At 39.8% G+C, this 13,233-nt stretch overlaps 1 protein-coding gene and 1 non-coding gene across 4 annotated transcripts; one reads left to right on the top strand and one right to left on the bottom strand.

The window, feature by feature from the left end:
- The first annotated feature begins 22 nt into the window (after positions 1-22).
- Positions 23-13,109, top strand: LOC6605991 (elongation of very long chain fatty acids protein 6). Of its 3 annotated transcripts, none has more exons than XM_002030767.2 (5): positions 23-183; positions 2,132-2,368; positions 10,131-10,268; positions 10,410-10,532; positions 11,026-13,109. In XM_002030767.2, exons 2-5 carry the CDS (start codon positions 2,187-2,189, stop codon positions 11,531-11,533), a joined length of 951 nt encoding a protein of 316 aa, XP_002030803.2. In that variant the 5' UTR covers positions 23-183; positions 2,132-2,186; the 3' UTR covers positions 11,534-13,109. The 3 variants fall into 3 exon arrangements, with proteins under 3 accessions (XP_002030803.2, XP_032573320.1, XP_032573321.1); XM_032717429.1 differs by having other exon boundaries at positions 23-243; XM_032717430.1 differs by lacking the exon at positions 23-183 and adding an exon at positions 1,779-1,797.
- LOC6605992 lies at positions 7,685-7,893 on the bottom strand. Its single transcript, XR_048323.2, has one exon. It is a non-coding gene; the product is annotated as a U12 minor spliceosomal RNA (small nuclear RNA).
- Positions 13,110-13,233: the final 124 nt, after the last annotated feature.

Below are 13,233 nucleotides of genomic sequence, written 5' to 3'. Positions count from 1 at the left end.
ATATATAAGTATAGCGATAAAGCAGCCGAACCGCCAGCAAAACGTTCAGTTCGCTTTGCGCCGGCAAATTCGATAGTTTTTTGAGTTTGCTGAACCGAGTCGCTGCGGCAAAAGTGTGTGACAGCCAGCCGTGTGTATTGCGATCCAGCCAATTGATACTGCGATAAGAGGCGGCGAGCAAAAGTAATTACCTCATAGCCATCAGCGTTCGAAAATTGTAACCGTGTTTTCTGTGATATCTGTGTGAGTGCGTGTACTCGTTGATGTTTTGCGGTGGTTTGGTTTCCTCCTTATTTTGCGCCCCTTTTTTTCTCATCCGATGCTGCGAGAGAGAACGAAAGAGAGGAGAGGCAAAAACATATTTCCCAGACATTTGCTGATTTAACCGAGAACTTTATCGATTCAGCAGGAACCAGAATACGAATGGAAAAAATTCGTCAAAGATCGCGTGTTTTAGCGTGAGAGCAAAGTTAGGGCGAGGAGGGGCAGTTTGTTTTTCGGAAGCATAAAAACCGCTAGGAGCCTCGAAAAAATTTCACTAGAAATTTTTGAAAGCGCTCGCGCAAAAAACCGGATATGTTACTCAAAAAGAAACAACAGAAAAAGCTTCCAAATCAAACCAAAGCGAAGCTTATGGCAAAACGAAATCACCTGTGTGTGCGAGAGTGAGTGAGAGTGCGTAAAAGTGTGAGCGCGTGCGAGTGTGTGTATGGATTAGTCGCGTGTCTGGCATGCAATTAGGCATTCAAACTAATTTCCCTCCCACCGGCAAACTGCCCTGTCTCATTTGTATTTTGGCTGGGTCTCGCTGTTTGCTTATGCTTTCCTTCAAGTTCTTTTAATTCGCACGAGACTTTCGTGGGCAGAGAGAAAAGAGGAAGAGAGAGCGCGCCAGACTGGCGCTCTCTGCCAACCACCACAATTGCACTTTCCGTTACAGCCACCCCCTCACTCTATGTGCTCCCGGAACACTGCGAGAAAAGTGATATAATCTTACAAAACTCAGACTGTCTCTAGATTCTGCTATGAGTATTGTGATTTAAATATATAAAAGTAAAATGTTAAATCAAAAAACCAAACCATTTTTCTGCTAGAGATTTTGGGGATCCTAAAATTCACAAATTAAAATTAAATATTTAAAATGAAATTCATTCATATTAAACAAAAGATTATGTCTAGATTTTATCTCCGATCAACAAGCAATGTTTCTCTTTGTGTATCAAGTTGTTTGTGTATCCATTTAAGCTTCAGCACGAGGTGTGAAAAGTGTGAAAAGCGGAAGAATGTAGATGAAGATGACCACAAAGCGTGCGCCATTCATGAAAGCGTTGCACATCCCTTGCAGAGAGAGCAAGAGGGAAAGAGAGTTTGAAGCGGTGTGAGAGGGAAAGAATGAGTAAGAGAGATCCATGGACCAGCGGTGTTTTTTTTGTTGCCTGGCAAAATCAATGAAAGGGATGATGGAGGGGAGGAGTGGGGTGGGACGAAGGGGAAAGGAAGGTCGCCGAGAAATTTATGCGACAAAACGCGGTCTTTTTAGATTGTGTGTGAGAGCGTGTGTGTGCGGAATGGGGAGTGGTGCGGAATTTTTACTGAATTAAGCTTTAAACATCGTCGTGTAAAACCCCCATTACTTAGGGAACAGATAAGATACTGCAATCAGTAAATTTTGTGGGGACAGAAACTAAAAACATTCGACTCGAAGATAAATTGTATTTCTTATAATTAAAGAATGTTCTCATAAGTTAAAAAATCATATTCAACGTGTATTTCCTTTTTTGTGTGCCTATTTCAAAAGTACGTAAAGTATATAAATAAAGTTCTACAGAGCAAAATTTAAGGGAAATTCATTACGTGCGCTTTAAATTATCTTAGTTTATTGTGTAATAATTTATATAATTATTTATTCAAAACGAACAGCTGTATAGCTCGATGTATATTTAAATTAGTTTTAAATTGGCAGAAGCTAAAATTTATTAAGATTAAAACAAATATTCATTAAATAAAATCGTTTTGGTGAACCAATAACTATTTTCATCAAAGTATTCCTTAAAAAAGTTAAATATGATCTTTATAAAGGTAGTCCTAACTACTTTAACTAATCTATGTCTACTTTCTTGTCAATCCCCAGCTGCACATTACCCAAGTAACATAGCCACCAACTCAAACACATAAAGCCCACCAAAATGATCAACATGGACATTAGCGTTACGCCCAACTACTCGTACATCTTCGACTTCGAGAACGATTTCATACACCAGCGGACGCGCAAGTGGATGCTAGAGAACTGGACATGGGTGTTCTACTACTGCGGCATCTACATGCTGGTCATCTTCGGTGGTCAGCACTTTATGCAAAATCGGCCTAGGTGAGTCTGCCACACTGACATGTGTTCTTTGGTGCTTTAGATAGACAATTCAGTGAAATTATGGTTGGGTTAAGAACTTGCGCCCTTTGGCCTTGGAAAATTATTAGTTGGCAGCCGGGGAGCGGCGATAATTACACCCACAAGTGCACACGCCCCTTGCAGGCGGTAGAAAGAACTTACTATTTATCGAAACCAATCCCTGGAACCCCTATATTGATTCAATCGCGCTTTGTTTCGGTTTATTCTCCGGAAAGACTGGAGTCCAAGTGTGCCTTTGTTATTAGCCCAGACAGCTGTTGAGTTCCACGTGTAATTATATTAAATTACGGCTAATCAAACACTAATGTTGTAGGTGGGATCCTCAACTCAGGCTCAACTACCAAACAATTCGCATTCGCACCTGAGCACGCACTATTCAGGTGTATTTTCCGCTGGCTAAAGACCTATTCGATTGGGTATTTTAACAATTTTTCCAACAGTCAGCGCTGTTTGTATCTTGTTGTTACCTGATTTACCTGTGATGGAGCCAATTGACTATTCGTGCTGGAAATTGTCTCGTTTCGATTCGCTTCGTTTTTGCCTAGCTGTTTACCTTCCTGCTTCTAATTGTCGTCATGGGGCTTTGTGGCCAACTTAAGTTGGGCTCGAGACATGCCATCTAGCCAGTATTTTTGCAAGATCATAATTCAGTTTTGTCACCTGGTTTGGGGCTGTTTATAGCCTTGCTAAGGCCACTGTGAAATTCGATAGAAAGTTGCTACCGTCTAACAGAAAAGTTTATTATTGCCCAACTGGGGAAAATGTGCTATATAAAATACTTCTGAGTATCTTTCAAAACATACCTATGTATTCTAAAGAAAAGGTTAAGCTAGTCTGAGTCTATTTGATATGGCTTTGCTAATCCTCAGTTCCCCATCTTGATTCAATTGCTTACATAATGCTTGGAGTAGCGATTCCTGCCCACACTCCGACCCACAGCCATTGGGGTTTTTGGATGAGTTATATAGGGGCTTGGCCCTGGGTTACTTGGCGATTCTCCCCGCGGACACTCGTCGGGGGATCTGTCGGTCAATTTTTCACTTTATTGTTGTTGGCTTTGCCTTACACTCGGCTTTTTCGGAATGTCGTTTCAATATTTGTCCACATGGAGGAGAGTCGGCTAAGCAAATGGACATATGTACTTGGTACAGAAAGGTGTGAATTTGGTGGAAAGGCAGGCGATGGGAATCGTTTCTTAGGGGTTAAAAAACTAAGGGGGTAGAAGGATGAATTGGGCAAATTAAAACTGTGCCCAAGGGTTGACTTCCGCTCACTCAGCTTGGCTACTTAACTTTTTGAATACTCAAACACATATATGAATATTCAATATTTGACGTTTTACAAGCCAAGCTCTTTAAGAATCCCTAATCAGCAATCAGGGTTCTGAACAGCGTGTAAAAATGAATCGCAAACGTTGAATGCAAATGTACCTAACCACATGCCGCCGATTGTAAAGGCGCTTCATATGCGGGTATTTACATATTTAGAGAGTGCTGACTTCCCACTTGCATTCCACCTCATCTGAGTAGTTTTCATTTTTTGAATTTCTGTGTTGCTTCACTCGTTTCGGACAGTGCGCCATTAAAGTCATTAAACTGATTAGGTTTATAGGTACACGCTATGTCGTACTTGTTTCATTTCAAATGCCCAGCGGACAAAGTTTTCCGCGGCGACCATGTGGCACATACATGTGTGTCATGCAAGAAGTGGGTGTGTCCACGTTCCTGAACGGAACTCCAACAGGACACTCTGACATGTAGCCGCTCTATAGGTCCACTTCAATTGGACACTGGCACACTGGACCACCTGATTGCGTTTACAACATTTACTAGCTCTTTAAAGTGTTTTTTTTTTATAGTTAAAGAGTAAACAAGACGATCAAGAGGTCGAAGCCTTTGGAGAATTTAAATATTTGAGTTTTAAGTATCCATAACCTATTGCGTATTACAGTTGACATCTCCTTAAATGGTCAAAGATTAAATATGCATAATAAAATTATCTTGTAAACACTCTAAAATGAATCTATAAAATATTAGATGCAAAGCCTTAATGGCTCCATAAAGTAAGATATTCAAATGATGTAATATGCGTGAAAAACAAGTTCCTGTTGGCCAGTGTAGCTTTGGCGTGCTCAAAACTTTTGTGACCATATATGGAGGGTCCATAAGGGGGCGTTATGAAATGGGGTGGGAAACGTGTGTGTGGGGCTCCAGGGGTTAAAATAGAAATCTGTATGTGTTTGCAGAGGAGCACGATGACCGATACTTGTAATCATTTAAATTTTAAAGCGATTGAGTCATTCAATTGCTTTGGTTTCTCGCTATTATTCATGTTGTTCCGAGCGAATTGCATTATTTATATCACAACAACTGGAAATAGTGTGTCGAGGACGAACGAGTACAGAGTGCAGAGGACCTAGATCCTGCCACCCTCGCTCGAAATTATAATGTCCTTTAATGTGGATTCATCACGCCAGCGCTCACGCACAGTGTCCTTAAATCGATGGAAAAATGTTGTTTGGCGTGTGCGTTGCTACGGGGAAATTTTTGCAACTGAAGCGTGGCAATTACATAACATTTACATTTGCGAATTAAACAATAATTGCCGGCATGAATCGCCACCCTGCCCACGGGCACCTGCAATTACAATCACTGCCGCAATTAACTATTACCACCAGCCCCCAGCATTTAGTTAAAAAATAATTCACTAGCCGCAGTAGACCGATCGAAAATAATAAGTAAATAAATATGAAAAAACACACAACGAACGCGAAGCGACGAGAAAGGGCAGTGTTGAAAGTGAAACTTAATTCAATTTGGTCGGCCTATGAGTGTGCATATATGTACATATATTAACAACGAATTAACGACAACCGTTAACGCAAACAGTTGGTCAAAAGTGGGCAGAGCTGGCGAGCAAATCTCCGCGTTTCTTTATAGGCATTTTTGGGTCTGTTTTGATATATTTTCAACATAAGATACGATTTTCGAGATCTCAATGTTGGAGCTTTGGGAAAAGCTCACTCGCTCGCTCTTTCTTTCTGTTTTTTTTTTGGCGGCCCTTTCCTCTCAAGTCAGCATCTTCATATCACGCCACTTTTCCCCACTTTTATTTGCTTCAAGCGTGGAGCTTCCCCCATCCCCTCCAGAAATAACTCGTTTTTGTCCGCCACCGGAATTGTTTTGACTGGATTGCTTGTTGCTTTTGGTCTGAGTATTGACGGCTTATCGGCCACCTGCTGCAGCAGGTGTGTCATCCCGCATTGCCCCAAAACTTCTAGCCATGAATCAGCGCCCATTGGCGAAAAAACACTTGAGTTTCCCTTTCGTCATAAACAATTAGTTTGATAAGATTAGTGTTCTTAGCAGCTGAAGTGCTTTCAGGTGGAAAACACCAAATTTTCAGTTTAATTTTTAGTTAAATCTAAAAAACAGTCATTGTACTGACTTAATTGGAGGAATTGCAAGTTACACAAAACGTGGCTCATTAACAATTCAAAGCACGTTACGGAAAAAAAAGATCTTATAAGATGGAAGATATACAATTTTAATTTATTTTTTGGTACATTTTGCATTTATATAATTTGTTAATTGCTCGCATTCGAAACAAAAAGCCTTAATCTCTATAGTTAATATTTAATTGCAAAATTTTGTATTATTCGCATTGCTATTAATTTCACTTTTCAATCTAGATTTGCCATTTAATTGGGTTTCCCGTGCACAGCTTTTGATTAAGTTATCTTGAAATTTTTTTTTTGTTATTCAGCTAAAATTGCTCCAACCTTTCACAATAATTTATTCGTTGCACTTTGAAAAAGCGGTCGGAAATAACTTGGTCAATGCTGTGACATCAAATCTGGCCAGCATGTGAACCACCGCAAAATATAATGAATAATAATTAAAAAAAAACCGAACTCAAACTGAGACCTAAATTATCTTTAAAAATAAAACCAGACAGCAAAAGGTTTTGCAATGCGCCAAAAAAAAAAAGGTTTGCATCAGTTTGGAGACAATGTTGCGAATTTGGTACCCTATTTCCATACATATTGCTATGAGTACAAGGTATACATAAGGTGCATAGGTACAAGAGTATGGAAGTGTGCCACTGCTTGGAAAATGGTGTGCATATATAATAGTGGGTTTATAGAGGGGAAGGGGGGGGTCTCTGCATATATCAACCCAAACAACCTGAGTTTTAACCCAAGCCAAAACTAAGCGTAAAATAATCAATTGACCAACATTTCAGCGGTTTTTTTTTGCAACCTTTTCTCGCTTGCTTTTCCATTGTCTTTTCTTCTGTTTTTTTGTTTACAAACTTTGCAAAATCAGGTTTACTCTCTCCATTTAACAGATTTGCTCTCTTCTATTCGCCAAAGTCTTTCTCTTTGCTTATGCAATTTTCGCCACAAAGTGGACAGCAAAAGAAAGTTCATCAACTTGCCGTAATATTAGCAAGAAATGCGCCATCACCATGATTATGGCAATATTGTTACGCAGTCTAGTTTTCGCTTTCTTATATGCACGACTTTGAACTTTCAACTTTGGCTTCATAATTTTTAGATCCATATAAAAACTTACCCTTGCTATTTAACTTGATATCTAATTTCTATGTTTACTTTACCTTTGGATATATTTAAAGTTTATTTATATACGCGTTTGCTTTTAATGACTTAGCCCATTTGGTTGCTAATACACACTAATTGGGCATATTAACACTTTAAAATTGCTTAGAACTTTGTTTTATACAGTTCAAAGTATAAGTTTGTTGTTACATGATATGCATGACTTCGTTATTACGCATCATCTGAATTGCAAAAATTTTAGAATTAAAAACTATTACGTTTGGGTTATATCAAATATTTCAAGTAGAGCAGTGCCCTATTTTCCTATAATTCAGTTTGTTTATAGTTTTTCACGTGCATTGCATATAATGAAACGTACTCGACAGTTCAAACGTTACAAAAGCCTGCGATTTTAAAAAGTTTATTAATAAAGTTCAGTATAATAAAGCCACTAGTTTTTCTATCTGTATGTCCTTTTTTTCTGTGACTATTTTCTAAAAAAACAATTTTTGTGAATAGATTTTACAGAAATCAACAAATCTTCTAAAAAACATCAAATTATCGGTCAGATCTTCACTTTTTTTTTTGTATTTCAAATGTCTTTTTTCACTTCATTTATCTGAAGAATACATTTTCTGTAATATATATAATTCGTTTAAAATTCAAGTTCTTCATGTATGAATAACTTATCGGGCAGATCGCAACACCCATCCGCGGGGATGGCACCCAGATCCTCGCTAGCCGGACGCAAAGTAGGCGCCGGTTCGCTCGGTGGAACGCCACCCACGCGGGGGAGGAGGGGACGACCTGTGCCCTTGCAAAAATTGAGCTTCAAGGGGCGCAGGACGCCCCCCTGCCTAGAAGCCAATACTGCCAAGCGATTAGCAAGGCATCTTGGTTATCCTTACTCATTAGTTTGAGGCACGAATTGCCATCAGCTTGCAACTGGAAACTCATGGGCAGGCAACCAGAAGCGGTTGGGAATCATAGCGACGCCTGTCGAGTGAAAAGAGCTTTTGCGTGGAGAATTGAATATGCATATTGCGGGTGGTTTCTAAACGGTTCTTAAGTTCTGAATCAGTTGTTTTCTTCTTTTGAATTGAATCGAAATTTGTTTGAACATATTACAAAAGTAGTTTTTCTTTCTGTTTTTATATTAATTACAATAGCTAAAGAAATGGTTTAAGAAGATCTTTTATTTTAAACGATAATTGTTGCTTAATATTAAAGAGTTCCTTCTTTAGCTAATCTTAGAAATAAGTTATTTGCACATTGCTAAGTTATTCATGCAGAAATGTGTGAAACAATTGAAACCAACGATTTTGTAGGGTATCATCTAAGCTTAGAGTTCAAGGCGGTTCCCCCTGCCCGTAATTGTTATTAATAGAAGTGATTCTTTAAGATTCCCAACTAGAGCACATGTGCAACTCAATTCCTTAGATGAACATTTCCGCTCCGTGACTGCGCGTATTGCCCCTTCCCCCTCCCCTCCTAAGCTTAATTGTTTAGTACAGTGGGACTTATCTATGCAAATCTCGACTAGATTTTCAAGTGAGCTGTTTTTTGGGGTTACGCACAAATACACAAATACGCATTCAATTTAGTGGCATTCTGATTGCGCCCGATAAAAGTGGCGTAGACTAAACTAAACTACGCAATCTTTATGGTTTTGTTTGGAGGGGTAAATAACCGACTATTGATTGTGTTTTTCTTAAACCCGTTGACGCACTTGGGGTTCTGACATGTGTGTGGGGGGCCAAACAAACACTTCCTTAATAAACTTTGCCTCTCGAATATTTCCGACTTTCTGCCAATAGATTTGCCAAGTAAACTTCGCTTGTTTGTTCAAAAATATTGAAATTTCTCTCCAGACTAAAGGTCAATGCAATCAATTTCTTTGGTTTGCCCGCCAGCCAACTACACATTGCGATAACTGAAATCACATATTTCTGCGATTCCATTGGTTGGGTGGAATTTTTATGAGTAATTGCTGTGGAATATATAGTATAGTAAACGGGCCACCGATAAGGTTGGCCAACTGATTTGATTGCGTAAACTTTGTTTGCTATTAGTAATTAAGATTTAGAACTCATACTCGAGACAATTCCGCATTCGAGCGAACTCGTTGAGTGGTGCGATTAAAATTAGTATTTGATTCAGCTGTTCCCAAAGCCATAAACTGGCTCATTAATTCAGTATAATTTGGCCAAAAGTACTTCATAAGCCAGATTTCGTCTGACAAAGCTGCTAAAACCAGTATATTGTGTGTGGGCAACTTTTTCTTTGTTGGAATAGAACTGCTGATCTAATGGGTGTCTTTTTATAGAAGAACTCTTTGTTTCCCGAACACGTGTCGTTCCCGCGTCTAACCACTTTTGGTAGATTCGTAAATTGAGCTGAGAGATCATCTGAGAGTTTTGGTTTCAACTTGACCGCTTGCGTTATCAATTTTTGTGTGCGCCCCCAGAGACAAAGTAATCGGCTGTAATCTATTAGGTCATGCCGTAACAGCTGAATATGGCTATTACACGGGATCGAATGTTCAAATCAAGTTTATTCAAAGTGCCCTGGCAACAAAGTGGCACAATTGCGCTAAGGTTACCCGTTTTCAGGGGATTAGGTTATTATTTTAGTGACCCCCGTGCGGCATCTTCAAGTTGGGGGTTGATGTCATTGCATTACTCGAACACAAAAATTCGCACATATTAAGTGCCTGCCTGCTGTGGCAAATAACAACTTGATCTTTGACTGTCACGCTCGTCTAGGACGGAGGCAGGAAAAATTGAAAATCGTTAGAGTTTGTTGATCTTTGGGGATTTTTTTACGATGCGATTTCGCGCCTATTGGCACCGGGTAAATATGCATCATTTCAAGGGCCAACTAGTAAAATATTCTAGTATTTGCTGTTGGTAAGTGTGGGAGTCGGAATGAAACTAAAAATTGTTCTGAAGTCATCAGGCAATTTGCAAAGCTAACTTTTATTCAGCCAACGTAAATTGCGAAAGAGATTCAGGTGATTGGTTAGAATATTTAAATTTATTATGTAAATTCGGGCAAGCAAGGTCAGCTGTCTGGAAAAAACCCATATTCAAGCAATTTTGGTACCTTTCCACTGTACTTTTCCTGCATGGCTAAAGTTTCCTTTCCTTTTTTTTATTGCAGATTCCAACTGCGCGGCCCGCTGATCATATGGAACACCTTGCTGGCCATGTTCAGCATCATGGGTGCTGCCCGGACGGCGCCGGAGCTGATTCACGTGCTGCGTCACTACGGACTCTTCCACTCCGTCTGCGTGCCCAGGTTGGTATTGAACTCCGCATCGGCCTTGCATCGACAGGTTCATCGCCTGCCTGTTCGCATGGCCTGCTTGTGCGGCTGGAAACTTGATTGCCATATGCAAATCAGCGATCACTGACCGATATTCCCAACCTTCTCCCACAGCTACATCGAGCAAGATCGCGTGTGCGGCTTCTGGACCTGGCTCTTCGTGCTCAGCAAACTGCCGGAGCTGGGCGACACGATATTCATTGTGCTCCGCAAGCAGCCACTCATCTTTTTGCACTGGTAAGTTTAGCGAAACACTGACTTGGCATTGGTATCCAAGATCCACTCTTAAAAACTCCAAGCAAGAAGGAATGATAATTTAACTTTTTGCAATATGCTTCATCTTTGAAGAAAAAATACCTATGATGACAATTTGCATCACATTTGGCGGCATTCTTTGGAACTTGTACTTATGCACCATAAGGAATACCAAGTTCTAAGTTCGATCAATGGGAATTTCCTTCTATTATTATTACTATAAGACCCTTTCACTAGACGAGCAACCAGTAAAAATACGTATTAAAGTTGCAATGAAGCAATACAAATGAGTCATAGCGAATTACTTTTAATGCGATTCACTGAGGGTTAGTTCGGCATATGAAACTAGCGTTAATTATATGTTAGGAAAAAACATTGCGAATTATTTGATTGCTCAAAATAATTTGATTTGAATACAGTTTCCTTGAGAACGCTAACTTGAACTTTATATTCATTTAATTCTTTTTGCTCGCAGGTACCATCACATCACCGTGCTGATCTACTCGTGGTTCAGCTACACGGAATACACCAGCTCTGCCCGCTGGTTCATCGTGATGAACTACTGCGTGCACTCGGTGATGTACAGCTACTATGCTCTGAAGGCGGCACGCTTCAATCCGCCCAGGTTCATCTCGATGATCATCACGTCTCTGCAGCTGGCTCAGATGATCATCGGATGTGCGATCAACGTATGGGCCAATGGCTTCCTGAAGACGCACGGCACCTCGTCCTGTCACATCTCGCAGCGCAACATCAATCTGTCGATCGCCATGTACTCCAGCTACTTTGTCCTGTTCGCGCGCTTCTTCTACAAGGCGTACCTGGCGCCCGGTGGTCACAAGAGCCGGCGCATGGCCGCCTCCCTGGCAGCCCAGAATGCGGTCAAGCAGTCGAGCAGCCCCCAGCAGGCCAGCGAGAGCTCCAAGTTCATCGGCGCTGGCGAGGATCAGGCCGCCTATCTGCGCAAGGCCAAGGCGCAGTAAGGCGGAGCTCGGCACACCAGCACCTAACTCCCATCATCATCACTCCCCCTGTTTACGGCTAAGGACATTTATTTATGTAGCGGTGTACAAGTTGTTTTTTAATTTTAAACCTGGGTGGCACACGACCGATCGGATGAGAGTTTAATTTTGTAAGCCAAAAGTTGTACCGTGTGGACAGGCATACGAACTATATATCTGAACATGTATATAAAAAGAAACAGACGAACCTAAGCTAACCAAAACTCAGAGTCGAGTCAAAATAAACTGTATGTAATTGAGGGGCATAGAAGCGAGCGCATGCAAAGCTTGAATTGAAATCTGTAGATCTCTCTAGGGAGATGTGAAAGGAACGCAGGGAATTTAGCTGCTCACTAGTTAGCATGAGTTCAATTAATAGTCACTGCTCTTGATACCTCTTGATGTATTTCCCAGCTGCAGTTCTTGAAGTGTGTTGTCATCCCCAAAGTCGTTGATGTATAGAGTTTATAATTTGCGGAGTTATTGACATGCGCCAAATGAATGTGTTTTGTTTTCCACTAGCCCCTGCTGGTATGTCAACTATAATTTACCTCTCGGGTGGAATTTTGTGTTGCCTCCCAATTTTAGTTAAAATTCTCAAGAAGGATCAGACTCCTGCGACAGGCATTTTGCTTGAAATTGAATTTGATTTGCTGGAGAACTGTTTTCCTACATTAACTAGTAGTTGGGGTCTGAGAACTTTGTACTTCTAAGTCTATACGCATATATATTTATAAAACCTATATTAACTGAATATTAAACACGTGAAAACGGAATACCAACCAATAACAAAACACTAAGTTAGTCTATTTTTCCAGGATCCAGAGCGCAAATTGTTATTGTAAAATAATAAACTGTTTTCAAATCTGTAAGAACAAACAATATTTATAACAGTCGAAAGACGACTGATAAAATGTTGCTGACTGACTGGATTAAATCGAAGAAGCATTGTCGTAGTCACCAATAAATTATTTTTGAAAATTGTAACATATTTGGCCGTCAGTCAGTATAGTTTTAACCAGTGTGTCATGCTGCTTTACAAAAAGTTCGATTCTGTTAGGGGAAGGCATTTATTTAGTTAACCTGTGTTGAATGCATTTGAATATTCCTTCAAATTTCTTGCTGCTTTTTGGTAACTTAGCAAAGCCACAGAAAGTCCTTGAATGTAACACAAAAAAAAAGAACGTAAAATAATAATAACCAGAGAAAAATTAAATTATATTTATATTTGTAAGCGAACAGAACAGAAGAGATCGATTGTGGAAGAACAAAATCGAGAAAATGAAAAGCAAAAGTCCTACTTGAAAAGTTAATTTAGTGTAAGCGAGGAAACTGTAACTGAAATTGAAACCGGAGCAGAAGCTGAAGGAGGATCGTGTGAATGGAGAGAAGGATCGATTGATACTGAACTCTAGCAGGAGAGAGAAATTGAAACGAACAAACTTGAAATTTTTGTCGGGTATACATACTAAATAATAACTAAGCAAGAACACTAAAAGAATGCTAAACAAAACCAACGGATAAATAAAACGTAACAAACGGAAAAGGATGGAAAGTATGCAGTTGTATTTATTAGTCGGGCTCAATGGGAATTTATGTATACATCTAAAGGCATATTATAAAAACCGTATCTGATTATTCGATGTTTTTAAATGTCAATTACATTTCAGTCAGTTTTCTCT

Source organism: Drosophila sechellia, chromosome 3L (assembly GCF_004382195.2).
Source record: "Drosophila sechellia strain sech25 chromosome 3L, ASM438219v1, whole genome shotgun sequence".
Taxonomy (NCBI): Eukaryota; Metazoa; Arthropoda; class Insecta; order Diptera; family Drosophilidae; genus Drosophila; species Drosophila sechellia.
The sequence above is the reverse complement of the archived record's forward strand: the minus strand, read 5'-3'. Positions and strand labels throughout refer to the sequence as shown.